At 41.3% G+C, this 26,911-nt stretch overlaps 1 protein-coding gene across 2 annotated transcripts in view; it reads left to right on the top strand.

Annotated features, from left to right (window-relative positions):
• myo5b (myosin VB) overlaps nt 1-26,911 on the top strand; it is a 215,754-nt gene that overhangs the window by 139,202 nt on the left and 49,641 nt on the right. For both annotated transcript variants that reach the window (XM_052010146.1, XM_052010147.1), the window contains exons 18-24: nt 1,386-1,497; nt 1,617-1,828; nt 6,296-6,452; nt 17,030-17,269; nt 18,811-19,047; nt 24,859-24,952; nt 25,536-25,684. In XM_052010146.1, coding sequence (XP_051866106.1) covers nt 1,386-1,497; nt 1,617-1,828; nt 6,296-6,452; nt 17,030-17,269; nt 18,811-19,047; nt 24,859-24,952; nt 25,536-25,684 — 1,201 coding nt within the window. The remainder of the gene's footprint in view (nt 1-1,385; nt 1,498-1,616; nt 1,829-6,295; nt 6,453-17,029; nt 17,270-18,810; nt 19,048-24,858; nt 24,953-25,535; nt 25,685-26,911) is intronic.

Below are 26,911 nucleotides of genomic sequence, written 5' to 3'. Positions count from 1 at the left end.
AACTTCTATCAGGTTGCTCCTCAGTCTCCGAGCCCCCAGAGAAAACAATGCAAGGATGTCCAACCTCTCCTTATAGCTAATCCAGTTATACTCTAAGAATATTCCAATCCAGACAACATCCTGGTGAAACTCTTCTGCACCCTCTCTAAAGCTTCCACATCTTTCCTATAATGCAGTGACCAGAACTACATACAACACTAAATATTTGGCCTAACCAAAGTTTTATACAGCTGTAACATGACTTGCCAACTTTTATACTCAATGCCCCATCCAATGGAGGCAAGCACACTGTACACCTTTTTTACTACCCTATCCACCTGTGTTGCCACTTTCAGGGAGCTATGGACTTGCACCCCAAGCTCATTCTGTACATCAGTACTCCTAAGGATCCTGCCTTTTTGCTGTATACTTCCCTCTTGCATTTGACCTTCAAAATGCAGTACTTCACTTACCCGGATTAAACTCTATCTGCCATTTCTCCGCCCAAATTTTAAACTAATCTATAACCTGCTGCATCCTTTGCCAACCTTCCTCACTATCCACAATTCCACCAATTTTTGTGTCAACTGCAAACATACTAATCAGCCCACTTACATTTTGAACCAAATCATTTATCTATTTTTATATATATATATGTTGTGTGTGTGTGTATACATGTATATGTGTGTCATGTCATGTCACAAGCAGAGATCCCAGCACTGACCCTTGTGGAATACCACTGCCATAAACCTCCAGTCAGAATAACACCCCTCCACCACTACCCCCTGTCTTCTGTGGCCAAGCCCATTTTGGATCCAGTTTACCAACTTGCTGTGGAGCCCTTGTGACTTGATTTTCTGCAGTGCCTGATCACCACATTTGTTTGCATTGTAGTTGCTGAAGAGATTGGGTAATACAATGTGTAAGACATAAATCTGCAAGTTCTGTGAATGGATTCATATCTAGTTGGTGCTTTGAGTGTTTCCTCTGATAGTTATGAGTCCCGCATAAAAGAGACCTTGATGATCAGACAGGCTGATTATCACAGAATGAACCTAATTGAAACATTGTGCTAGCTCTTTGAAAGGACTATCCAAATAAAACCACTATCTTTCCTATACCCCTGCAAATTCTTCCTTTCTCAATTTGTTTTTCTGCCATTGATGTGGCAGCGAATAGACAATCACATAGGAAGAGACCATCAGAAAGACTGGTGTAGAAAATAGTAAAATATTATAATGGCATAGCAGACTGCACAGTGGCACAGTTAAGGCAGCTTGAATGTATCTACCTGCAGGAGATACAAGTGTGTGAACCCATTGCCTAACCTTCACTAGCAAAAAGAAATCATATTAAACACAGGAAGTGGTGTTACCAGGGCACCTAATAACCTTTGTTTTCGATAGGTGGACGTACCATGAATTCTTCAACAGATATCGGGTCCTAATGAGGAAGAAGAACATAATTTTGAATGATAAGAAAGAGACCTGTAGGAGGCTTCTGGATAATGTTATCAAGGTAATCAGTTTAACTGGTAATTAAAGTGGCCTGTCTTTGTCAACAGGTGTTGGTATATCTTGCCTTTGGCATTCCAGTCATTCAATTTCTCAATAAATTACTTTGTTCTGTTTTGTCAGGATCCTGATAAATTCCAGTTTGGCAAAACCAAAATCTTTTTCCGTGCTGGTCAGGTAGCATACTTGGAAAAACTCCGAGCAGACAAGTTCCGAGCTGCATGTATGATGATACAGAAGACAGTTCGTGGTTGGTTGCAGAGAACCAAGTACAGAAGGATGAAGAAGGCTGCCATCACTATCCAGAGATATGTTCGAGGTTATCAGGCACGCAGGTAGGAGCTGTTTGCAGGATCTTACTGTGCCATTAGCTTGAATGGTCTCATTAACGATGGCAACCAGACAAAACCTGGCCAGCAGCATCAAAATGAGAACCTAATTGTAAGGCCATGACATAAAAATAATTATGTTATATAATAACACAGAAGGAGGCCATTTGACTTATCAGGTCCACTCCGGCCTCCAGAGGAACAATCCCATTGTTTCGTAGGGAACCACCGAGTATCCTCTGCTCCCTGTTCAGGTCATCTCCCATTTCCACACTTTGCACAGTGATGCACAGAAGTCAGAGAGGAGTTGGGGGTTGGGAGCCAGTGCATTCATTTAAATAAGACCTACAACCCTGAGCAAAATGATAAATGCAGAAACATTTTTATTTATTTTACTTTGTTTTAATACTTTTAATTCATTTTTAGAACTTTAAGGTATTTTCAGTTTTTAAATATTACTTAAGTCTATATCTTTAAAGAACATATTTTTAAATGTCTCTGATTGTCAGGGACATTGGCCAGCAGAGAACTGTCTGAAGGCTGCCAGACTATAGAACCTTGGCATCAAATCCCTGAGGCCTATACACCATTCTTGGACCGCTCTGAACCAGTCTTGGATTGGGAGGCTGAATCTCCATATTCATAGCAGACTAGTACTGGATGGAGAGTTCAGACAGCCGACTAGATACAGGATGATCTAGCCCAATAATTCATTAAATACTACATTTAATAGGCTAACTTCCTTAGCTGTTTCTTTCTTCTGCATCTTCGATCAGCCTCTTAAAAAGAGAATTCCATAACTTCTGTTACCTGCTCCTCAGAAGGCTTCCTTCAGCCTGGTGAAGAGTTGTACAAGTAGCAGGAACTTGCTATGACATTGGTCATTTTATATATGTATTCCTAGACTGCAAGTGTTAGATTATTCCAGGAGCTATGGCATCACAGCTGTAGATACCAAACTTTAAGAATGAAACTTGGAACATGGAACAGTACAGCACAAGAATAGACCCTTCAATTTATCATGTCCATGCCAACCATGATGCCAATCTAAGCTAATCCCATCTGCCTGCACATGGTCCATATCCCATCATTCCCTATCTGTCCATGTGCCTGTCTAAATGCTGCTTAAACAGTGCTATGGTATCTGCTTTTATCACTTCCCTGGCAGCATGTTCCAGGCACCTACCACTCTGTGTTTATAAAGAAAAACATTCCTCTCAAACCTCCTTTAAACTTTCCCCATCTCACCTTAAACCTATTGTATTTGACATTTCCATCCTGGGAAAAAGACTCGGACCATCTACCCAATCTGTGCCTCTCATCATTTTATATACTTCTATCAGGTCACCCCTCAGCCTCAAAAGCTCAAGTGAAAACAATCCAAGTTTGTCCAACCTTTCCTTGTAGTTAATAATTTCCAATCCAGGCAACATCCTAGTGAACCTCTTCTGCACTCTCCCGAAAGCCTCCACATTCTTCCTGTATCCTCTGACATCCTTCCTCACTATTCGTAATTCCACCAATTTTTGTGTCATCTACAAACTTGCTAATCAGACCACTTACATTTTCATTCAAATCATTTGTATATTATAAACAACAGAGGTCCCAGCACTGATCCTTGTGCAACACCACTGCTCACAGACCTCCAGGCAGAGTAACCTCAACCACTATCCTTTGACGATGGATATTGAGACTCTGGTGAGGAAAATAGGAGATGTATGTCAGGTTTAGGCAGCTGGGATCAAGTGAGTCCCTTCAGGAGTATAAGGGACGTAGAAGTACACTTAAGAAGGAAATTAGGAGGGCACAAAGGATTCACAAGATATCCTTGATAGATAAGGTACAGAAGAATCCTAGAAGATTCTATAAGTATATTAAGAGCAAAAGGGTAACTAGGGAGAGAGAATAAATCCCCTAAAGGACCAGTGTGGTTGTCTATGTATGGAGCCACAGGATATGGGCGAGATATTAAATGAATGCTTCTCATCTGTATTTGACAAGGAGAAGGACGTGGAGTGAGTGAATTCAGAGAAACCTGAAACATAATGACATTATGAAAGAAGAGGTGTTGGCGAATAAAGGTGGATAAATCCTTGGGGCCTGATAAGGTGTATCCTAGGATGTTGAGGGAAGCAAGTGAAGAAATTGCTGGAGCTCTGGTAGAGTTTTTGTATCTTCCTTAGCCACCAGTGAGATACTAGGAGACTGGAGGATGGCTAATGTGTTGCCTTAAGAAGAGCTGCAAGGACAAGATGGGGATCTATAGGCTGGTGAGCCTTACATCAGTGGTGGGAAAGTTACTGGAGGGGATTCTGAGATACAGATCTACCTGCATTTGGAAAGGGAAAGACTGATTTAGGGATAGTCAGCATGGCTTTATCATGTCTTGTGAATTTGATTGAGTTTTTTTGAAGAGGTGACCAAAGGAATTGATGAGGGCAGGGCAGTAGCTGTTGTCTACAGGGACTTTAGCAAGGCCTTTGACAAGGTCCCATATGGTAGCCTGGTCTGGAAGGTTAGAACACTCGGGGATCCAAGGTGAGTTTGCCAACTGGATCAAAATGAGCTTGGTGGTAGGAGGCAGTGGGTAGTAATGGAGGGTTCTTTTTTTCCAGATTGGAGGCCTGTGACCAGTGATGTGCCACAGGGATCAATGCTGGGTCCCCTGTTGTTTGTCAACATATAAATGATTTGGATGGGAATGTAGGTGGCATGATTAGTAAGTTGGCAGATGACACCAAAATTGGTGGTATAGTGGACGATGAAGAAGGGTGTTTAAAGGTACAACTGTTAAATAGATCAACTGGGAAAGTGGGCAAACGGAAGATGAAATTTAACTTGGACAAGTGCAAAGTGATGTATTTTGGGAAGTTAAACCAAGACAGGACATACTCAGTGAATATCACGGTCCTGGGGAATGCTGTTGAACAGAGACCTACGAATACAAGTTCATAGTTCCCTAAAAGTTGCAGCACAATTATACGGGGGTTGGGGTTGGGGAGGCGGTGGCGGGGGGGGGGGGGGGGGGGTGAAGGAGGCATATGGCATGCTCACTTTCATTGGCTGTGGCATTGATGAGAAGAGTTGGGAGGTCATGTATACAAAATGTGGGTGAGGTAGCACTTGGAGTATTGTGTGCAGTTCTGGTTGCCATGCTGTAGGAAGGAAATAATTAAGCAAGACAGAGTGCAGAAAAGATTGACAAGGATGTTGCCTAGACTGGAGGGCTTGAGTTACAAGGAGAGATTGGATGGGCTGGAGCATTTTTTTCCCTGGAGTGAAGGAGGCTGAAGGGTGACCATGTAGAGGTTGATAAAATTATGAGGAGCATAGAGAGGGTAGATAGTCACAGTCTTTTTCCCACAACAGGGGAGTCTAAAATTAGAGGGCATAGGTTTAATGTGAGAGGGGAAAAATTTAAAGAGTATCTGAGGGACAAGTTTTTCCACACAGAGGGTAACTGAATATGGAACAAGCTGCCAGAGGAGGTGGTAGAGGCAGGTACAGTTACGACATTTAAGAAACATTTGGACAGTTACATGGATAGAAAAGGTTTAGAGGGATATGGGCCAAATGCCAGCAAATGGGATTAGCTTGGATAGGCATCTTGGTCGGCATGGATGAGTTGGGTCGAACGACCAAAATCCATGCTGTTTAAATCTGTGAACTTAGTCCTACAGCAGCCCCCCATTCCCCATACTCCCCCAAACTTCCAAGTGCAAGAATTCCAAAGAATTTCAAGCACAAACTGGAGGAACAGCACCTTATTTTCCATCTTGAAACCTTGCAGCCTAACAGCATGAATACTGAATTCTCCCTCTTTAGGTAACCCCCCCCACCTTCCCCACAATCCTGCCCCCCCCACCACCACCACAACCACCACCACCACCGGGCTTATTCTCTTCCCTTTCCAAGCCTCTTTTTCCCTCTCTCTTCTTACCTTTGACCCATCCCCTGGTGGATCTGCTCTCCCCTCCTCCCCCGCACCTGTCTCTCACTATCTCTTACCTGCATCTACCTATCACCACCTTGTGCCCACCCCGCCTCCCCTCTTTTGTCCACCTATCACTGCTCTGCTTTTCCATCCTATATATTGAGCTTCCCCTTTTCCTATCTTCAGTCCTGAAGAAGGGTCCTGAACCGAAACGTTGACCACCTGCTCTTCTCCACGGATGCTGCCTGGCCTGCTGAGTCCCTCCAACATCATTGTGCACCCAGAGGAAAGCCATGCCGTCACAGAGAGAACATGCAAACTCCACACAGACGGCACCCAAAGTCAGGATTGAACCCATGTTGCCAGAGCTATAAGACAGCATCTCCACTACCTCCACCACTACCCCAATCATCTCCATGAGCATGTTGAAAGTGTTGAGAGGTGTCGAAGATGCAGATGTGGTTTTAAGTAGCAGATAAGTTGAGGCAGATGCAAAGTTACTCTTTGTTCAACATTCATTTTTTTTTGTTCATTCTAAGGTTGGCAGACTACCTGCGGAAAACGAAAGCTGCGATAATTTTGCAGAAACAATGCAGGATGCTGGCTGCACGACGGGAGTACCTGAAAATTCGCAATGCAGCCATTACAATTCAGGCTTATACTCGGGGAAGGTTTGTCCGTCAGGTGTACCGTGAGGTAAGTGTCTTACTTTCCCAGGCCTAGATTTTCATTGTAGAACTATGTTCTACTTGTCAAACTTTACAAAGAGGGGAACTCTTGGGCAGCACAGTAATGCAGCTAGTAGAACCACTGCCTCACAGCACCAGAGAACCAGGTTCAATCCTGATCTCGGGTATTGTCTGTGTGGAGTTTGCATATCCTTCCTGTGACCATCTGGGCCGTCTCTGGGTGCTGTGGTTTTTCTCCCACTTCCCAAAGATGTGCAGGTTGGTAAGTTAATTGGCTACTGTAAATTGCCACTAACTAGTGGATATATGGTAGATTCTGGGGGATAGTTGACGAGAACTTGTGTAGATTGGTGGAGGTGGACAGTTGATGGTCAGCACTAATGGTGGGCTGAAGGCCTGTTCTGTGCTGTATCTCTCTATGACTCTCAGAAAGGAAACAAATATACTTACAGAAGCTTCTGCTTTCAAACTGGTGCATTTCTGGGTCACCTTGCTCTGAGGATAACAATTATGATGGAGGCAAATTTAAAATATTTTCAAACATCAACAACAAACATTTCTAAGGTCCTTTGTGGGATTGTCATCAAACAGAAATCTGACACCAAACCAGATAAGGAGATATTACTGCATATAAGATGTTTAAGTGGGGTCTAAGAGAAAGGAAATAAGAGCAGGAGTAGGTTTAATGGGCCCCTTCAATATACTTAATGACTTGGCCTCACAGTACTCTGGGGTAATGTTTACCAAGGTTCACATCCCTTAAGAGAAGAAGTTACCCATTAAAGCACCAGACAATTGGGAATTCTGTACCTGCGGATGCTAATATGTTGGGAGCAGTTTGGAGAGGGTTTGGTAGACAATTACGTGGAATGGGTGGGTGGCCTTGCAAGGAAAGTTTGGACAGGCTAGATTCTGCTGGAATTTGGAAGAGTGAGAGGGGACCTGGTTGAAATGTACAAGATCCTGAAGTGGATGTGGAGAGCTTGTGGGGCAATCTAGTAGATCTAGGGATCACTGTTTAACAATAATGGTTTTGTCCATTAAAAGCAGTGATTGAAGCTTTTTTTTCCTCTGTGAGTCATAAATCTTTGGAACTCCCTTAAACACCAGTGGAAAACTGTCTTTGAATATCTTTAAAGCAGAGGTACATAGATACTTGATAAGCAAGTTCTCATTGAATGGCAGAGCAGACTTGAGAGGACAATTTGACCTACTCCTGTTCTTGGTTTGTATGGTTATCTATCCCTGCTTACTTAAGCTTTTTGTTATGTTTGTTTTCATCAAGAGACAAACTTGGCGTGGGTTTAACATCTGAACATTTATTAAAACAACAACATCAGGCTGCAGCAGACAGGCTGGTTTGCTTTCCCGCCCTTTCATAGCCACTTCCTGTTCCCCCCATGTGACCCCTTGCATTGCCCTACTGGGAACTGTAGTTTCTTTATTTATAACTAAATAACAACACATAATAACACATCTTCCCCTTTAAAGAAAAACAAACACAATACTTTGTCCTTATAAACCTGCCAAGAACCCTTATCCACTCAGCAGCTTTCAATCAGTCTCTGAGGTGGTTTAAATGGTCCTTTTGGTCTGGTACTTGTTTCCGCAGGTGTGTTGCTTTCACTTGCTGCATTGGTGTTTTCCTGGGAACTCTGGTCCACATGTTCATCTTCTCCATATGCTGGCCCCTTTGGTGTACTGACAGGGGATAGGTCACAGCCATGGGTTGGAGCTTGTGGTCGTAGATCCATGTGGTTCCTCCTCAGAGGTGTCCCTCGTTCCGTCTAGATCTGGTACGAATGTGGATTTACTGCCTCTTGCATAACTCCTTGCATGGACCATGTGCCAGAATCATGATCTCAGATTCGCACTTGATCCCCAGGCTTCAGGACTGGTAGGCTTTTCGCTGTCTTGTCGTGATTCTGTTTCTGTTTCCCTTCCTCTTTAGCCTGTTTGACCTTGTGTGCTCCTTTAGGGAACCAGGCAGGTCAGGTGACAGAAGTATGTGTAGGTGAGCATTTTGGGTCCAGTGACCATAATGCAATTAGTTTCAAGATAATTATGGATAAGGATAGGTCTGGTCCTCAAGTGGAGGTTCTAAATTGGAGAAAGGCCAATTTTGTGGAAATGAGAAAGGATCTAGGTATGGTGGATTGGGGATAGTTACTTTCTGGCAGGGATGTGCTCAGTAAGTGGAAGGCCTTCAAAGACGAAATTTTGAGAGTGCAGCGTTTGTATGTTCCTGTCAGGATTAAAGGCAAAGGTAACAAGCATAGGGAACCTTGGTTTTCAAGGGATATTGGTGAGCTGGTTAAGAAAAAGAGAGAGGTGTATAGCAGGTATAGGCAACTAGGAATGGATGAGGTACTTGAAGAGTATAGGAAATATAAGAAAATACTAAAAAAGGAAATCAGGAAGGCAAAAAGAAGACATGAGGCTGCTTTGGCAGATAATGTGAAGGTAAACCCAAAGGGTTTTTACAGGCATATTAAGAGCAAAAGGATAGTAAGAGACAGAATTGGTCCCCTAGAGATCAGAGTGGTCGTATATGTGTGGAGCCTCAGGAGATGGGGGAGGTCTTAAGCAGTTTTTTTTTTGCATCAGTATTTACTCAGGAAACTGGCATCGTGGATATGGAAGGAAGGGAAACAAGCACTAGTGTCATGGAACACATAGAGATTAAAAAGGAGGAGGTACTTGATGCTTTACAGCAAATAAAGGTAGCTAAATCCCCAGGGCCTGACAAGGTATTTCCTCGGACGTTGAGAGAGACTAGTGTAGAAATTGCAGGGGCCCTGGCAGATATATTTAAAATGTCCTTAGCCACGGGTGCGGTGCCAGAGGACTGGAGGATAGCTCATGTTGTTCCATTGTTTAAGAAAGGCTCAGAGTAAACCAGGTAATTACAGGCTAGTGAGCCTGACATCAGTAGTGGGTAAATTATTGGAAGATGTTCTGAGAGATAGGACATATAAATATTTGGACAGCCAAGGGTTGATTAAGGATAGTCAGCATGGCTTTGTGCGTGGTAGGTCGTGTTTAACGAATCTTGTGGAGTTTTTTGAGGAGGTCTAAAGAAAGTAGATGAAGGTAAGGCTGTGGATGTTGTCTACATGGACTTTAGTAAGGCCTTTGACAAGGTCCCACTTGGGAGATTAGTTCAGAAGGTTCAGTCAATGAGTATCCATGGAAAGGTTGTAAACTGAATTCGAAATTGGCTGAGTGGGAGAAGACAGAGAGTGGTTGTGGATGGTTGTTTCTCAGATTAGAGGCCTGTGACTAGTGGTGTGCCTCAGGGATCTGTGTTGGGGCCATTGTTGTTTGTTGTATATATCAATGATCTAGAAGATAATGTGGTAAATTGGATTAGTAAGTTTGCGGATGACACTAAGAGTGGAGGTGTAGTGGACAGCGAGGAAGGCTTTCAAAGCTTGCAGAGGGATCTGGACCAAATGGAAAAATGGTCCAGAAAATGGCAGATGGAACTTAATGCAGACAAGTGTGAGGTGTTGCATTTTGGAAGGACATATCAAGGGAGGACATACACAGTAAATGGTAGGGCACTGAGGAGTCCAGAGGAACAAAGGGATCTGGGAGTTCAGATACATAATTCCATGAAAGTAGAGTCACAGGTAGACAGGGTTTTGTCATCCTGGCATTTATAAATCAAAGTATTGAGTATAGGAGTTGGAATGTTTTGGTGAGGTTGTATAAGTCATTGGTGAGACCAAATTTAGAATATTGTGTGCAGTTCTGGTCACCGAACTACAGGAAGGATGTCAGTAAGATTGAAAGAGTGCAGAGGAGATTTACTAGAATGTTGCTGGGTCTTCAGGAGTTGAGTTACAGGGAAAGATTGAGCATGTTAGGACTTTATTCCTTGGAGCAGAGAAGAATGAGGGGAAATATGATAGAGGTTTACAAAATGATGAGGGGCATAGACAGAGTTAATGCAAGTAGTCTCTTTCCACCTAGATTAGGAGAGATAAATACGAGAGGACATGGCTTTAGGGTGAAAGGGGAAAGGTTTAGGGGGAACGTTAGAGGGAACTTCTTCACTCAAAGAGTGGTGGGAGTGTGGAATGGGCTGCCATCTGATGTGGTAAATGCGGGCTCGCTCTTAAGAGTAAATTGGATAGATACATGGACGAGAGAGGTCTGGAGGGGTATGGGCTGGGGGCAGGTAAATGGGACTAGCAGAATAATGTTTCAGCACAGACTAGAAGGGCCGAATGGCCTGTTTTCTGTGCTGTAGTTTTCTATGGTTCTACAGTTCTAGGTGTCAACAGGTTTTCATGTATTGGAAGGTTAGTGCATATGTGTCGATCCATCAGCATTTGCACTGGTGAAAGGCCGTTCTGCAGTGGCGCATTTCTGTAAATCATTAGACTTCTGTGGAAATCCCCTCGTCCATCTTGCGCTTTCTTCATGAGGCCCTTCACCACCTTAACTGAACTTTCTGCTAGGCCATTAGGTTTTGGGTGATGTGGGCTTGAGGTTATATGTCGAAACCCCCCAAATATTGGCAAAGGATTCAAATTCACTGCTCAAATTGTGGACCATTGTCTGATACTACTTCACATGGAACTTCATGCCTCGCAAACACAGCTTTCAGGAACGTGATAACTGCTTTGCTGGACGTTGATTGCAGTGTCGCAACCTCTGGGTAATTGGAAAAGTAGTCTGTTACAACAACATGGCTCTTCCCATTACAGTCAAACAAATCCACTCCAACTCTGAAATATGGCCTGTCTGGTACAGGGTGTGGCGTAAGTGGTTCTGCTTGCTGCTTTTGTCTGTAGGTACATGAAGCAGTAGTCCGGCTGATGTCTTGGTTCATTCTTGGCCAGTACATCACTTCACATGCTCTACGTTTACATTTTTCCTCCCCAAGATGCCCTTCATGTATCTTCTGGAGCATCTCCTTGTGTAGTGACACTGGAATCACAAACTTGTTCCCTTTGAAGACCATATCTTTCACTACTGACAGTTCAGCTCTGCATGCCCAATAATCCCAAATACACATTGGACAGTCATCCTTTGCTGCTGGCCATCCTTTCCGTATTGTATCCGTGAGTACTTCCATTGTTTCATCTGCCTCTGCTGCTTTCCTAATCTGCTCTGTTCTATCCGGAGATACTGGAGAAGAGGTGACTGTCATGTCAACATAGGCCTGTATATCTGCATTAACCTGTAGGTCACTTTTTTCTGTCTTGTCGACTGCTCAAGACAGCGTATCAGCAGCAAACATATATTTTCCTGGTGTGTAGATCATCTTCACATCATATTTCTGCAGCCTTATCAACATGCACTGTATCCTCATGGGGCAGTCATTCAGTGGTTTGGACATAATTGAGACCAATGGTTTATGGTCTGTCTCCACTTCAATAGCTTGCCCATAAATGTACTGATGGAACCTTTCACATGCATATGTAGTGGTGAGAAGCTCTTTCTCTATTTGTGCATAGTTGGCTTCTGCACTTGTTAAAGCCCTTAATGCATAGGCCACAGGTTGCCACGTGCCATCATGCTGCTGCAGTAGTACTGATCCAAGGCCGTGCTGGGACGCATCAGCTGATATCCTGATACACCTTTACGGATCATAAAACTTCAGCATGGGCTCTTCAGTTAGGACCCTTTTCAATGTCTGGAAACACTCTTCTTGCTCATGAGACCAAATCCATTCATTTTATTGCTCAAGGAGTGACCTAAGTGGTGCTGACACTGTTGACAGTCGAGGGATAAACTTAGCCAGGTAAGTCACCATCCCTAAGAAATGTCTCACCTCCTCTTTGTTTTGGGGCCTCTCCATGTTTTCAATGGCTTACATCTTTCTTGGGTCAGGCTTCGCTCCCTCTTCAGATATGATATTTCCTATGAAGGTCAGTGTCTTCAAACTCACATTTCTCTTTATTTAATTTCAAATTGACATTCCTTGTCATGTCCAGCACTTGTCTCAGTCGGGTATCATGTTCCTCCTTGGTGGACCCCCAGACGAAGATGTCATCCATCATGGTCTTGACACCAGGTATGCCCTCAAAAATCATGTGGATGGTTTTATGGTAGACTTCTGGTGCAGACAGGATCCCATATGGCAGCCGAAGATAGTGATATCTTCCCTGCGGTGTGTTAAAAGTACATAGTCTCGAACTTGCCTCATCAAGCTTCATCTGCCAAAACCCAGATGATGCATCGAGCTTGCTAAGCCATTTGGCACCTGAAAACCGGGACATGATCTCCTCCCGTGTTGACAATTTAAAATTCTCTCCCTTGATGGCTTTATTGAGATCTCTTGGGTCTAGACATATCCGCAATGCTCCATTTTTCTTTTGCACAATGACCAGTGAACTCACCTAATCTGTTGGTTCTTCAATTTTCTGTATGACATTCGTTCGTTCCATGAGTACTAGTTCTTGTTTATCTCTAAGTTGAAATGGAACTTTCCTGCATGCATGGACAACAGGAGCCACTGCCTCATCTATGTGAATTTTGTGTACACCAGGTAAGCATCTGAGCCTCTCAAAGACATCTGCATACTCTTACATGAGTGTTGTGTGGTCATCTTTGGTATGTGAAGCTACTATGAAAACTCTTTTCACCAGGTTGAGCTTTTCACATGCACTCAGACCTAATATTGGCTGTACTCTCTTTTCTACAATCAGTAGCTGTGATTTTAAGTGCTGCTCCTTGTGCTTAAAGGTCACCATACAGCCCCCTTTTACTGGAACTTTCTCACCAGTGTAGCCTGTCACTTTTAACTTCACAGGGTAAATCTTACTCTTTACTGATAGTCTTATAATTATCTATGGATAACAGATTCACCTGAGCTCCGGTGTCAAACTTGAATGGAATGACTGTTTCATTCACAGATACTGGAACAATCCATTCTGTTTTACCAGCAGCCACAGTCTGTACAGAAGCCACAAAGAATTCCTCCATTTTCTCATGAATTGTGTGCACCTTTCTCTTGTTAGCCCCAGCTTTGCAGCACCTTGCAAAGTGATTCTTCTTCCCACAGCTATTGCAGGACTTCCCATAAGCAGGACACATCTTTGGAATGTGTCTACCTCCACATCTGCTGCATTTGCTGTCTGAGCCTTCCTCTTTGCTTTGCTGTTGCTTTCAGAAATGCCTTGGGAGCTGCTTCTCTGTTTTCACAGCATGTACTGTTGTCTGTTCTGTACAGCTCCTTAGTTTGTTCTCGTGTGGTTTCTGCTGACCTACACATACTCACCGCCTTTTCCAAGGTCAAATCTTTTTCACGCAACAGTCTTTCTCTGAGTCCATTATCTGGAATTCCACAAACTATTCTGTCTTTAATTAGTGAGTTTCTCAAATCTCCAAATTCACAAGACTTACTCAGTGTGTGAAGCTCAGCTAAGTATTGGTTGAAGCTAACACCTTCTTGCTGGTCACAGGAAAATAAATTTTTATCTCTCAAATTTGATGATTTTACTTGGGATAAAATACTCCTCAAATTTTTCCATCAAGGTGCCCAACTCAAAAGCTGTCTCTTCAGTTTGAAAGTTGTTATAGATGTCCAAAGCATCTTCGCCAATCACATGCAGAAAAATAGACTCTTTCAATTTTTCATCATTCCTTCCTGCTCCATTAGCATCTAAATATATGTTGAATTGCTGTTTGAAGCGTTTTCAATTATTGGCTAGATTGCCAGTAAACTGCATAGGCTTGGGAGGACTTAGCTTATCCATAACGGGAACTGTCGGCTTCTCACCTGAATCTCTCTCAGCAAATCCGGTGACTGCTGAATTTCTCTGTCTTTTTACAGCTTTTCTTTCGTACTCACTGAGTCTCTTTCTCAATTACACACAGTATTCATTTACTTTCCTTGTTCAGACCTCACACCAACTTCTGATATCATGTTATGTTTGTTCTTCATCAAGAGACAAACTTGGTGTGGGTTTAACATCTGAACATTTATTAAAACAACAATAACAGGCTGCAACAGACAGGCTTGCTTCCCCGCCCTTTCATAGCCACGTCCTGTTTCCCCCATGTGACCCCTTGCATTGCCTACTGGGAACTGTAGTTCTTTATTATAACTACATAACAACACATAATAACACATTTTTCACCAGTACATCGTGGCAGACTTTTCACTGTGGTGACTATTGGATTTGGAATTGATGACATGAGGGAACTGTGCCCCCAACCTGGGGACCTGGAGTCTAATTTTAATGAATTTCACCTAATATTTTGTTTCTGAAAATGTAACAAAACTTAGCAAGTGCTGGGAAGCGGATTAATGTTGTAGTGTGGGGTAGGAAGGATTATTTGTGCTCATTCTGACTCCTTTTGAATTTAAAAAAAAGTTTAAATTTGCATTTTAGTAGCTGCTCCTTGCTAGGTAGGTTTGATGCCGATTAATATCTGAGCAGGGGATGGCCGAATTTCATGGAGGCTTCCAAAACTGATGGTCCCCCAGAGCCTGTGGGGTGATTGCCTGAAAACTAGAAAATGGACCAAATGCAAATATTGTTGGAAGTTTTTCGGGCAGCCTGAGGTCACGAGATCCTGTGAAATTGTCATTTCTGTCCCAATTGTATTTTTGAAAAATGATGTGACAGTGAGCAATGTATATCACTGTAATGTGAGGCATTACCAGTCATTAAAAGTTTGCTAACTTTTACATAATTTCCATGGCAAGAATGTGCAAATCTTACCACAAGGCACCTCATGGCCTGTGAGAACTCCACAGACTGAGTCATGACTTAGTATTCTTTGTGATTTATTTCCTCCTTGTTGGTTAATCCTATTTAAATTTTGAGGGTCTGAAAATTGAAAAATGTTGCCTTTTAGCCCTGTAAACCAAATGGAGGCTAAATCACAAACCGGAATGCCAGGTTTGGATGGTATCAACAACATGAGATATTTGCAAATTATTTAACATGGATTTAAATTTTACATATCATCTTTGAGATTTCACATTGTGTAAGGAGTCTGCAAAGTTGGCTTTGACATCCAGTGCTAAGGATTCTATTGTTTCATATGTGTCTACTTTGTTGATTTTGTAGTTTATATTAAACAATTTTTATTGAAAACCTTTTGTGCTTTTACAGCCTCAGGATGAACTCATTAAAATTTAATTTTAGATTGAAACACTTTTCAAAGATTCTCATAAGATGCCTTCATTAAGTTTGACTTACCTCTCACTGAAATTACAGAAATAACATTTATCAGAAATAATTTTGGTGTTTCGTAGTGGGAGTCCAAGGGATAGTAAATTACACTGCTGAGTAAATGTACCATCCTATCACAATATTCAGTGTTTGTAGACATGTTTAAATTTTAATTGGAAACAAAGTCAAAGCAATTAATGTGATGTGATTCAACAGCATTATTATATAACCAATACCACTGATGCAACAGTGAAGAATACCAATGGGATTGTGTCTCCTGTAATCTGAACCTTGAAGTAGGATGTTGAAGCTCATTCATTAATAATTACCTTATTTTTAACACTGCTCCTTCCCTTCTGTAAATTAATACTTCAGGACAGCAGCTCTAGTCAATTCCATATCCAAGAGCTCTTTTCACTGTGATGTGTATTTTTACTTATTTACAGCAGTTTCAAGTTTGTAGAGCAAGGTTGCACCCATATTGAAGTGGGTATTTTTACTTTATTTTTTCTCTTTGCTCATCTCTATCTTTACTACTTTCATTCCCCTTCACACCTCTACTGAATGTGTTGCCAGTTTCAAAGTTTTTTTTATGTTTCAAAGATGGACCTCCCAAAGTTTACCCACTGACAATAGCATGATCCCAGATAGTGAAAGTGGACAATTCAAATAAGTGCAACCCTCTGTTTTGTTTACCAAATATACTGAGAGAAATTGAGTGTTTTTTTTTTGCTTGATTTCTTTCCCTTTTATAGTTAAAGGGAACTTAGAACAACTATACAGGCCCTAATGTTACTCCAGCTTCAATCGGCAGATACCAGAGGACTGTGTGACTCAACCCGTTTGTCCTACATTTGCTACATATTTGCTCACTTAGTTGTAAGTGACAGTAAATCTTCCATTTTAACTGCTTAAATAAGTGCTACTGCATTGAATGGTGACTTCTATATCAAACATGGTCACTTTGTGAATTTTATTCTTCCACTTGCAAATTTTTTTTTTCACACTATCCAGTCTTATTGGGCTGTTAGAAATAAAGAAAATGTCCCTATAATGCATGAATTAGCAGGGATTACTCAACTCAGTTCACATGTGCTGAAGTACTTTGTAAAGCATTTTGAGACATCCCATGGCCTTGAAAAGTGCAAATCGTCCTTTCGAGCGTACAGACAGCTCATAGGAAAAAGAGATGAACTTCCTCTCAGTCCAGGCTGGAGTTGAACCTTATTCTACAGTTAGATGAATGTTGTCTCACCTTGGTAATTTTAAAAGGATTTTCCCCCAGCAGTGGAGAACTTGGATATTAAGGTTATTCATCCGTGACCTGCTGTGTGTGTGTGTGTGTGTGTGTGTACTTTTACTACCCTCTTCTACGTAGTCCAGGGAGACTGTTGGACAGGGCTTTTCCTGATGTTTTTCCTTTGTTGTGCTTTTTCCACAGTTATTACTCCAGCATAAAGCTACTATCATTCAGAAGAATTTAAGGGGCTGGATGGCTAGAAAGAGATTCTGCAGGATTCGCAGTGCAGTCATTTATCTCCAGTGCTGCTACAGGCGTATGAAAGCACGCCGTGAGCTGAAGACACTGAAGATTGAAGCGAGATCAGTGGAGCACTACAAGAAACTCACCAGTGGGATGGAAAATAAAGTTGTTCAACTTCAAAGGAAAGTAGATGATCAGGTAAGAATGCTTTCAATCTTCAGTCTGTATAATGAAAATATGAAGTATATGCTAAGGAATAAACTTACCAGATAAATAATGTTCCCTCGTATAAGCAATCGATAATCAGGTAATCGATAATGAACTTCTTGTATAATTCCTGAGTCTGTTTGTGAAATGGGAAATCATTAATTTGAGTAATTGTTAATTTTTCATCCTGATGTGATGACCCAAACATTTCAACCTGCTTGATTATTATGATTCTGAAAAGTTAAACGTCACTACATGTAATGAGCTGGATTTTATCCTTGCATTATCATTATAATTATTATTGATTAATTGAATGCATTTTTAAAATAATTTCCAAACCAACAGTGAAAAGAATACTATCCAGACACTGTTCTCATCTTTTATCTGAATTTTACAGCCAAATGCTTCCATTTTGAGTCTGGACCTCTGTTCATACTCATTACCGCTGGATTCAGCAATTTTCTACTGCATCTTGCTAAAGAAGGCAGTAAAAGACTGTGTGAAGAAGAAATCATTCTCGCCTTCAATAGCTACCCCCTCCATCTCACCCTCAACTAATGAAACACCTTAAAAATAAATATTGGGTACTGTACTATTTCCTGCTTATCAGAACATAGTTGGCTTCTACTTGCTTTAACCTCCCCTTGTGAGATTCAAAGCAAAAGTAACACTAATTCTGTTATTGCTTTTCCCTTGTACTACCTCAGTGTACTGATGTGATGAAATGATCTATATGGATGGTATGCAAAACAAAGTTTTTCACTGTACCTCAGTACATGGGACGATAATAAACCAATTTATCTGGTGTGCATCAGTTAGGATTTGTTGCTCATATCTAAAGGCCTTTGAAAAATGTGGTGGCTGTTGGGCTTTCTCTTGAACCAATATCACAAAGATACATCACTCTACAGAGCAGCATATTAGACTATTCCTATAGGTAGGTCATCAGCAGAATATTACTTGGGATAATTGTCTTCAGTAAGGATTAAATAAAAACCTAGCTTGAGAAGTAAATGGAATGTTTTTGTAGTAACAATTTGAAATATTTTTATTTGGGCAGCATCACTTGGCTATTTTTCTCTGTATGGTGGCTTATAGCAAACCTGCCAGAGCATCATCTCTGCCTCATTTGGTAGCACTCAGTTACAAGTTAAAACATTTTAAGTTCAAATCCACTATAGAGACGTGAGCCAATATTCTTGGCTGATGCTCCATACTGAGAGTGAGGGAGTGCTGCACTATTGGATGTGATGTATACCCAAAGCACTTACGGCTGTTTCAAGTGGGTGTAAAAGATCTGTTGCACAATTTGGAAGTGTCTTTGGCAATATCTTATTTTTTCTCAGATCAACATAACGACATAAATAGATTACACTTCTAAAGTATATCAAAATGCTTTGGAACGTCAAAATCATAAAAGGTGCTTTATAAATGCAATCAATTCTTCGCATGCATGTATACGTGCATTGAATCTAATGCAGTGAAGACTGCAAGTGCACTAGGCTAACCCATGCTTGTGATCTTTTCCACAGAACAAGGAATACAAGGCACTAACAGAGCAAATGACAGCAGTGACAATGGCACAAGCTACTGAAATTGATAAACTCCACAAGGAGTTGGAGCGATGCCGGGAACAGCAGGGAGAGGAGAACAGAGCAAGCAGTTTACAGGAAGAGGTTGAAGAACTCCGCAAGGAACTTGAGAAATCCCAGAAAGAACGCAAAATCTTGGTAGACACCTCCACCAGAGAGAAAGCAGAACTTCAGCAGGTAACTGAAAACCAGAAGTAAACGTTAAATGAGTTAATAACTGAAAACATTTATTGACCAATTCTAAGCAATTCTTTGCAAGTATATTCATGCTATGCTGGAAAAAATCTTCTATAATTTTACTTCTGTAAATCTGGCATTATATAAAAACCTTCAGAAGAACTTCAACCCTTCTTCATAAGCTATGAAGTTCTTGTTATTGCAATGAATAGCTCCGACATCCTGCAAAGAGATGCCAACTTGGGCTAAAATTCTCAAGGAAGGAAGAGGTCCCTGTAAAATTGTATCCAACTCTTATGAATGTTTTTAAATCTATAATGAAATTAGTATTGACCTTGCTAAGAAAATTTATTTTGGAATTAAAAGCAAGATTATTGGAGGCTGTAAAATATGGCTAAAAAAATATACAATAGTTGTTACCTTTTTGTAAAAAAAACATAATATAGTCTTTCTACATTTGAATCTACTAATGATGCTGGAAATCTGAAACAAAAAAGAAAATGCTGGAAACACTGAGCAGGTCAAATAGCATCTGTGGAAAGAGAAACAAAGTTAACATTTCCAGTTGAAGACCCTTCTTCAGCATAGTTCTGATGTAGGTTCCTCAAACTAAAACATTAACTAAAATGTTTTTGTTTCATTTTTAAAAACATTACAAACTGAACATCTGTGCATGACTCTTAACATTTAACAGTTTGAAGCAGCTTATCAGTTTCTGATACTGCAGTATTTTTTTTCAGATTAGCACTTAACAAGAGTGCTTTCTTAAAATAAGAATCACATATTATTAGTGCAGTGTAAGGAGGAGTCTCCTGCATCTAACCAGTATCTAAAACTAAAAGTGGTTGATGCTGACATGGTGCAAAATGTGGAAAAGCATTCCTTTCCCTGTTATTCATGTAGATAAAAAAAAAGACGACGAAAACCTTTAGGGCAGCAATCCATGCCACAAAATGCTGAATCTAATTTACACACCACAGGGGTAGTATAAGCATGATCCTTTAGATCCCTAAACATGATCTTTTAGATCTATGTGTTAATCACAACACTAAGTCTTTGTGGAAACTGTAATGCCTCTGTGAACCTTTGATGCTTCAAGGGATTCATTTAATTTGTGTCTGCTTAGTATAACTCTATGAATCATAGCCACTGAGTCACAGTGGCAATTTCTGGAGCTGTGGATAGCGAGGACAAAGGACACAGTGGGATATAGATCAGTTGGAAACCTGGGTGGAGAAATGGCAGGTGGAGTTTAATCTGGACAAGCGTGGGTTTTGGGAGGTCAAATGCAAGAGGAAAATATACAGCAAATGTCAGGACTCTCAGGAGCATTGATGTACGGAGGGTTCTTGTAGTGCAAGTCTGTAGCTCCCCAAAAGTGGCAACACAAGTAGAAAGGTTGGTAATGAAGGCATATGACATACTTGCCTTTATCGGTCAGGGCACTGAGTGTAAGAGTCGGTAAGTCGTATTGCAGCAGTGTAAAGCTGTGGTAGGCCACATATGGAGTATTGTGAGCAGTTCTGGTCACTACATTATGGATGTGGAGGCTTTGGAGAGGGAGCAGAAGGTTGGGTTAGGGATGACAGCATTGTGAGTATTGGTGTAGGTGAGAGCAAGGGCTGGGAGCTTTGGGACACTTGTGTTTTGAATATGGAGGGTGAGATTAGCAAGCAGAGCACTGAAGTCTAGCCATGATGTAGTTTAAAAACTGTGGACTATTATATTTTCTTAAATTTTTATTCAAGGGTGTAGGTGCCATTTGCACACCCAAGTCTGGGAGAGGTATAAACCAGTCACCTATGATAGAGAAACATTACTGCACACAAACTCTGATGTGGCAAATGGAAAGATGCTGATGTTGCAAATACTTAGATATGTGCTGACAAGAAAGAGGAGTGCTCTGTAGTTTTATTTAGACTGAGGCAGAGGATGTGTCACTTCATCCAATGTCTTAATCATAGATAAACTACTGCTGGCAACTCATGGAGAGCTGACAGGGAGCATGAACTGGGTGTCATGACAGCGCATTTTGAAATCTGACCTTGTGCATACAAAGGTAGAATATGAATAATGAAGGGGAATAGGACAAGTTTCTGGGGTGACTAAGGATTATTGTGCAGGCACACAAGGATAAAGTATTTCTGGAGATGTTTAAGGTGCAAATGGTTGGAGCAATCTGCAGAGGAGAAATGTTGAAGAATCTGTAATGAGCAGCATTGAGAACAGCCCAACTGTGGAGGAGAGTGAGCTTTGCTTCCATTTACAGTTTCTTTGATTAATATGGTTTAAATAGAGTGGAATCTTAATTGGAGCAGTAAGCACAAAAAGTTGAAATTATGTAGCAGGACGTGATTGTCTTTCAAGATGTTTGGAATGGAGAAGCTGGGCTGTAGTAATAGACTGAAAGAATATGAAGTATGAGGGTATTTAATACATCCAAATTTAAGTATTTCTGTAGGCACCAATGGCATCTAATCCCTTGTAGATGCCCAGTTTTAGGCTGCTTACTCTGTCCTATATATTATTGTGTTGGTGCCTGCTGCAGAGGGTGTTCTTACTGTGAGGCAGATTGTTCAAGTTGTGTCAAGAGCCAACCTTGGTCTTGTTTCAATCTGATGTGTACACGTGTCCATTTGGCAGCTTGGATCAGAATGGCAAACCTTAGATATTTTATCCCTGCCCAGCTGAGGATAGCAAAAACATCACTAGTCAGGTTCATACTGTAGTGAGATGAATATTGAAATTAGGAAGTGTAATCAAGGTGAAAGTTTGTGTAAATATTCTCTGAATTTTCAGGAGGGAAAAGTAGAAACCAGAGAGCAGTTAAGCCCTCTGTTTTTGGATACGTGCAAACTTGGAAACATCTCTATGTTTACTATATCAAACTAGTTCATAAGTTTAAATATTTATTCATGAACATATTAATTAGGAACAGAAGACCTCATGACTTCTCAAGTCTATTCAACTATTTAATAAGATGACAGCTGATCTAATTGTAACCTCAACTCTTCATTCCAGGCTATCTGCAGTAATTTTTAACCCCTTGCTTAGCAAGTATCTATCCACCTCCGTTTTAAATAAAGGCTGTGTTTAGACTGCATTTTGAGTAAGAGAGTTCCAAATATTCACGACCTTCTGAGATAAAATCTTCACCTTGTCTCTGTCTTAAATGTGAAATTCATTATTTTTAAACAGTGACCCCCTAGCTCTAGATTCTCCTAGAAGAGGTAACATCCTCTCCACATCCACTCATTGAGACTCCTCAGTATCTTTGAATCATCCCCTTTCACTCTTCTAAACTCCATTGGATAAAAGTGTGTCCAACTTTTCTTCCAAAGACAATCTGCTCTTTCCAGGTATTAATCTAATAACCTTTCCTGAACTGTTACCAACACATTAACATCATTCCTTAAATGAGAAGACCAATTCTATACACATACTCCAGATGTGATCTCACCATTGCCCTGTACAATGCATGCACAACCTCCTTTTGCATTAGCTTACAATGAACAATAGCTTTCTGTTCATTTTCCTAATTATGGACTATCGAGGTTTTTAAGAGTGAAGAGATCTAGGTTGTTCAGTTTTTTTTTAAATTGATTACTTTTTCCTTGTTGGTTTGAGGTAGTGTAGTCACTTCACCATTTCTCCAGCTGAAATCAGCTAATTTAATACAGACAAGAGCAACAGACAATGTGCTGGAGGAACTCAATGGGTCAAACAGCATTTTGGGAGGAAAGGAATTGTCGACATTTCGGGTTGAAACCCGGCATCAGGACTGACAGTGGAGAGGCGAGATGGCCAGTATAAAGAGGATAGGGGGAGTGGTGAGAAAGGATTGAGAGGTGATTGGTGGACTGATGAGGGGTGTAAGATGACAGGCAGGGAGGGGAGGGGAGTGGAGGTGGAAGAATGTGGCAGGTGAATGGTACTTGGAGGCAGACAAAGAGAGAAGAAAAAGGAAAAACAACAGGTGGAGCAAGGTGGGGCGAGGGAGGGTGAAGGTTGGAGACGGCTGCTGGAGGGAGATAAGCAGGAACATAAAGAGCTACCAGTGCTGGATAAGTAAAGGAGGTAAGAATGGGAACCATTAGGGGAGACGTGAACGACAGTTGGAGCCAGATTGGGGGGGGGGGGGGGGGCGGTAACCTGTGTGTGAAGTGGGTGGATGGAGACAAGAGGGGGAAGGGGATGAAGGTGGGTGAAAGGGGGCGGGGGAGGGTGGGAAAGGGGCAAAAATGGGAGGACCGGAGGATGAGGGAGAGGGAGGGTAAAAGGTGGGGGGGGTGAGGAAGAGGGGAAAATAAAGAAAAAGGGGCATTACCTAAAATTGGAAAACTCAATATTCATGCCATTGGGTTGTAGACTACCCAGGCAGAATATAAGGTGATGTTCCTCCAGTGTGCTTTGGGCTTCATCCTGACAGTAGAGAAGGCCAAGGATGGACAGGTCAATGTGGGAATGGGAAGGGCAGTTGAAATGGTCTGCAAACTGGGAGCTCGGGATGGCCATTGCAGACTAAGGGTAGGTATTCTGCAAAACAGTCGCGGAGTACGGACAAGAATTGTTTTCCCTCATTATATAGCTATTACTACAGAGCCACATTTATTGTCCATCCATAGCAGAGCTTGGAAAATGGTAACAGACTTTCCTGTTGCGTAGGTGTTTCTCTTGCAACTTCACAAGAAATTAAGAATCAACTTTTGAAGTGATTGATATGTGAAGGTGATTGGATGAAATTAAGGTTAGGTGGCTCGATGGTATTTGCAGTTCTTAAACATTGTCATCTTTGCAATGTAAAGTGTTACACAGGATTTTTCTGCTACATTTCAGAAGAAGTTGTGTTTTTGACTGATTCAGTGCAATTTCAACAAAATAAATTGAGTTTCAATTGCTGAACAAATTTTTTTTATTGTAGGTATTTTTCAGTCTGACACTAATTTGGGGAAAAATTATATTTTGAAAACCTGAATTGTAACAGCTGAGTCATTGAATGCATTCAAAGTTGAGAGAGTCAGATTTTTGGACTAAAGTAGGTTGTAGGGTTGTGGGAATGGGCAGGAAAATGGAGCTGGGGGCCAAGATGACCTTGAATGGTGGAGCAGGCTCATTGAATCACCTGTCCTAATTGCTGCTACTCCTGTTTCTCCTGTTTTAATGTGCTTATGATCCTCTGTGCTAACTAAGAATGAGTGAACTGATCTGAACCTGTCAGTTCTGATGGCCTTCATGAAAAGAACAGTTTGGAGAAGCAAGCCTTTTTATGATAGGCCCATGTTATGACCAATTCTAGCATTTTCTGAGACCTAAGAGTCGTAGGTAGTCATTAGTAAATTTTACAAGAAACTTTTTTGCACTGTAAGTGATGGGAACGCAGAATGTGAATCCATATGAAGTATTTGAAACATGTAATGTATTTAATGGCAAACCAGATAACTACATGAGGGAGAAATAAAAGGACACGTTGAAAGGATTTGACAATGTAAGTAGAATGGGAAGAGGCTAATGTGGAGCATGGAAAAAGACCATTCATCTAAAAGACCTGTTTCTGCATATTAAATCCTGTGCTGTGGATGCTAATCTTTGCCAGCCAACAATGCTGGACATGAGATTTGGTGCAGCAGTGTCCATGCTTTAATATGCCACTCATTATCAAAGCTCATGCATAAATCACAGGAGAATGGCAGATGTTTATGGGAGCAGATGGCAGCACTAAACAACGATTTCAGGGAACAAGAGAAATGCAGGCAACTGCAAAAATCAGGCTTATGAATTAGTAACATGTTGTCTTTGTTTTCCTCTTGCCAGCGTGTGCTGGATCTGGAAAAGGAGAACACACTACTGAAACATGAAAAGGAAGAATTGAACCAGCGCATCAAGAGTGAATCCAAGGATGTAGCAGGTGAGGTGAAGTATTGTGGTGGCACCAACTTCCTCTGTTTTTGCCTTGGCCTCTGTTAGAGGTCTAGCTGTGCATGTGACAGCTTGAGAAACAGAAGAAATGGGCCAGGATCTACTAAAAGCACAGTGAGAAATCGACTCACAGAAATTGGATAGCTTTGCCTTATTAAAACATACGAAATCATAGAACTTTGTTTTTAAAACTGTCTTTCCATTTCTTAGCATTTGTATCCCTCACCTCAATGAGTACTCAAATGAAACTTTATTTTAGTATTGTAAACATGAAAAGTTCCTTGTATTGCTAAATTGTAGCTTGTTTTATGCTCTGCAGCACCATGTTTTGTACCTGTAGCACCATGTTTTGTACCCAACATGTCCACACCTTTTGCAAGCTGAAAGCCCCAGTGAATGGCAGAACAGGTCCAAGGGGCTACAAGGGTCACTTCCTCTTCCCAAGGAGCATCAATTGGAATTTTTCTTTTAAACATGAATCACAGCAAAATAAGGAGCATGTGAACCTGATTAGACACACTTTTTTTCTGCCTCAACCCATTGCCTATAACAGGATTGCACTGTATCTACAGAAAAATTCTCAGAGAAGATAGCAAAGGAAAATGCACAGTCAAAGAAGGAGCTAGATGAAGAACGCTCTCGGTATCAAAACCTCCTAAAAGAATATTCCCGCCTGGAGCAGCGATACGACAATCTGAGGGAGGAGATGACGTTCATTAAGGTGCTTTTCTAAACTTCTATATACTAACAAAAACAAATAGTTTAAAAAAATATATGCTTACATCTGAGCAATTCTGTGCATATTTCCAATTCTTCCAGTGCAAATCACACTGGGAAGTATCCAGAATTGGGGCAAACTTTCATCTCTATTGCATCATAAAAGGCCACAGATGTGGTGTATCAAGGTTGACGTCAGTTTTGGAGCAGATGGAAGTTCACAGGAAAGTAGATAGAAGGTTCATTGCATGCAAGTCAGCACCATGATTTATTGGCCTGCAGGTGTGCAGGACATTACATCCATTCCACCAAAAAAAACTGCCTCTCCTCGGAGTATCTGGGAATACATTTGAAGCCCAATGATTTTATCAAGGCCTGACATATAGTAAAACTCCAATAATCCAGTAACCTCGGATCTTTAGTGACAGTGGACTAGCAGATTTTCTAACTATTGGAAGTTACTCCAATAATACCCCTACACATTTTTATATCACTTTTACCCAGTAGTATAATAAAATTTTCAGTGAACTCAGTGAGCTTAAAGGCAGTGGGAAACTGAGCTCTGGTGAGTTTAAAAGGAACCCAGGAAATAGAACCCAGTAAGTTTCAGCTTGTTCCTGACTCCATCTCCACCTTATCTACCTATGCTGCCACCAACATTACTTGCGTATCAAGGTCCTTCTGTTTCTCAATAATTCCTGAGGCTGTACCATTCATTGTGAATGTTCTACCCTCATTACTGCTCCCAAAGTGCATCACTTCACATTTCTGAGGATTACATTCCATCTACCATTGCTCTGTCCATTTTCCAAACTAATCAATATCATCCGGTGGCCTACGACTATCCTCCTCACAATCAACAACACTGCCAATTTTTGAGTCATCTGTGAACTTACGAATCATACGTCCTACACTCGCATCCAAATCGTTAATGTAGAAAACCATGATGAACATCTTTGATTAATCCTTGGCTTTCCAAGTCCAGATTAATCTTTTCCCTCAGAAATTTTTCCCCCATAACTTCCCTGCCATTGATGTTAGACTCACAGGTCTGTAATAACCTGGCTTATCTCTGCTTCCCTTCTTGACTGAAGGTACCACATCTGCTGTCCTCCAGTCATCTGGCACATCACCTCTAGCCACTGAAGATTTAATCTCCGTCAGGACCCCAACAATCTTCTCCCTTGCCTCCCAAAGCAGCCTGGTTACATCTCTGCAGGCTGGAGATTTA

This window comes from Pristis pectinata, chromosome 2 (assembly GCF_009764475.1).
Source record: "Pristis pectinata isolate sPriPec2 chromosome 2, sPriPec2.1.pri, whole genome shotgun sequence".
Lineage (NCBI taxonomy): Eukaryota > Metazoa > Chordata > Chondrichthyes > Rhinopristiformes > Pristidae > Pristis > Pristis pectinata.
The sequence above is the reverse complement of the archived record's forward strand: the minus strand, read 5'-3'. Positions and strand labels throughout refer to the sequence as shown.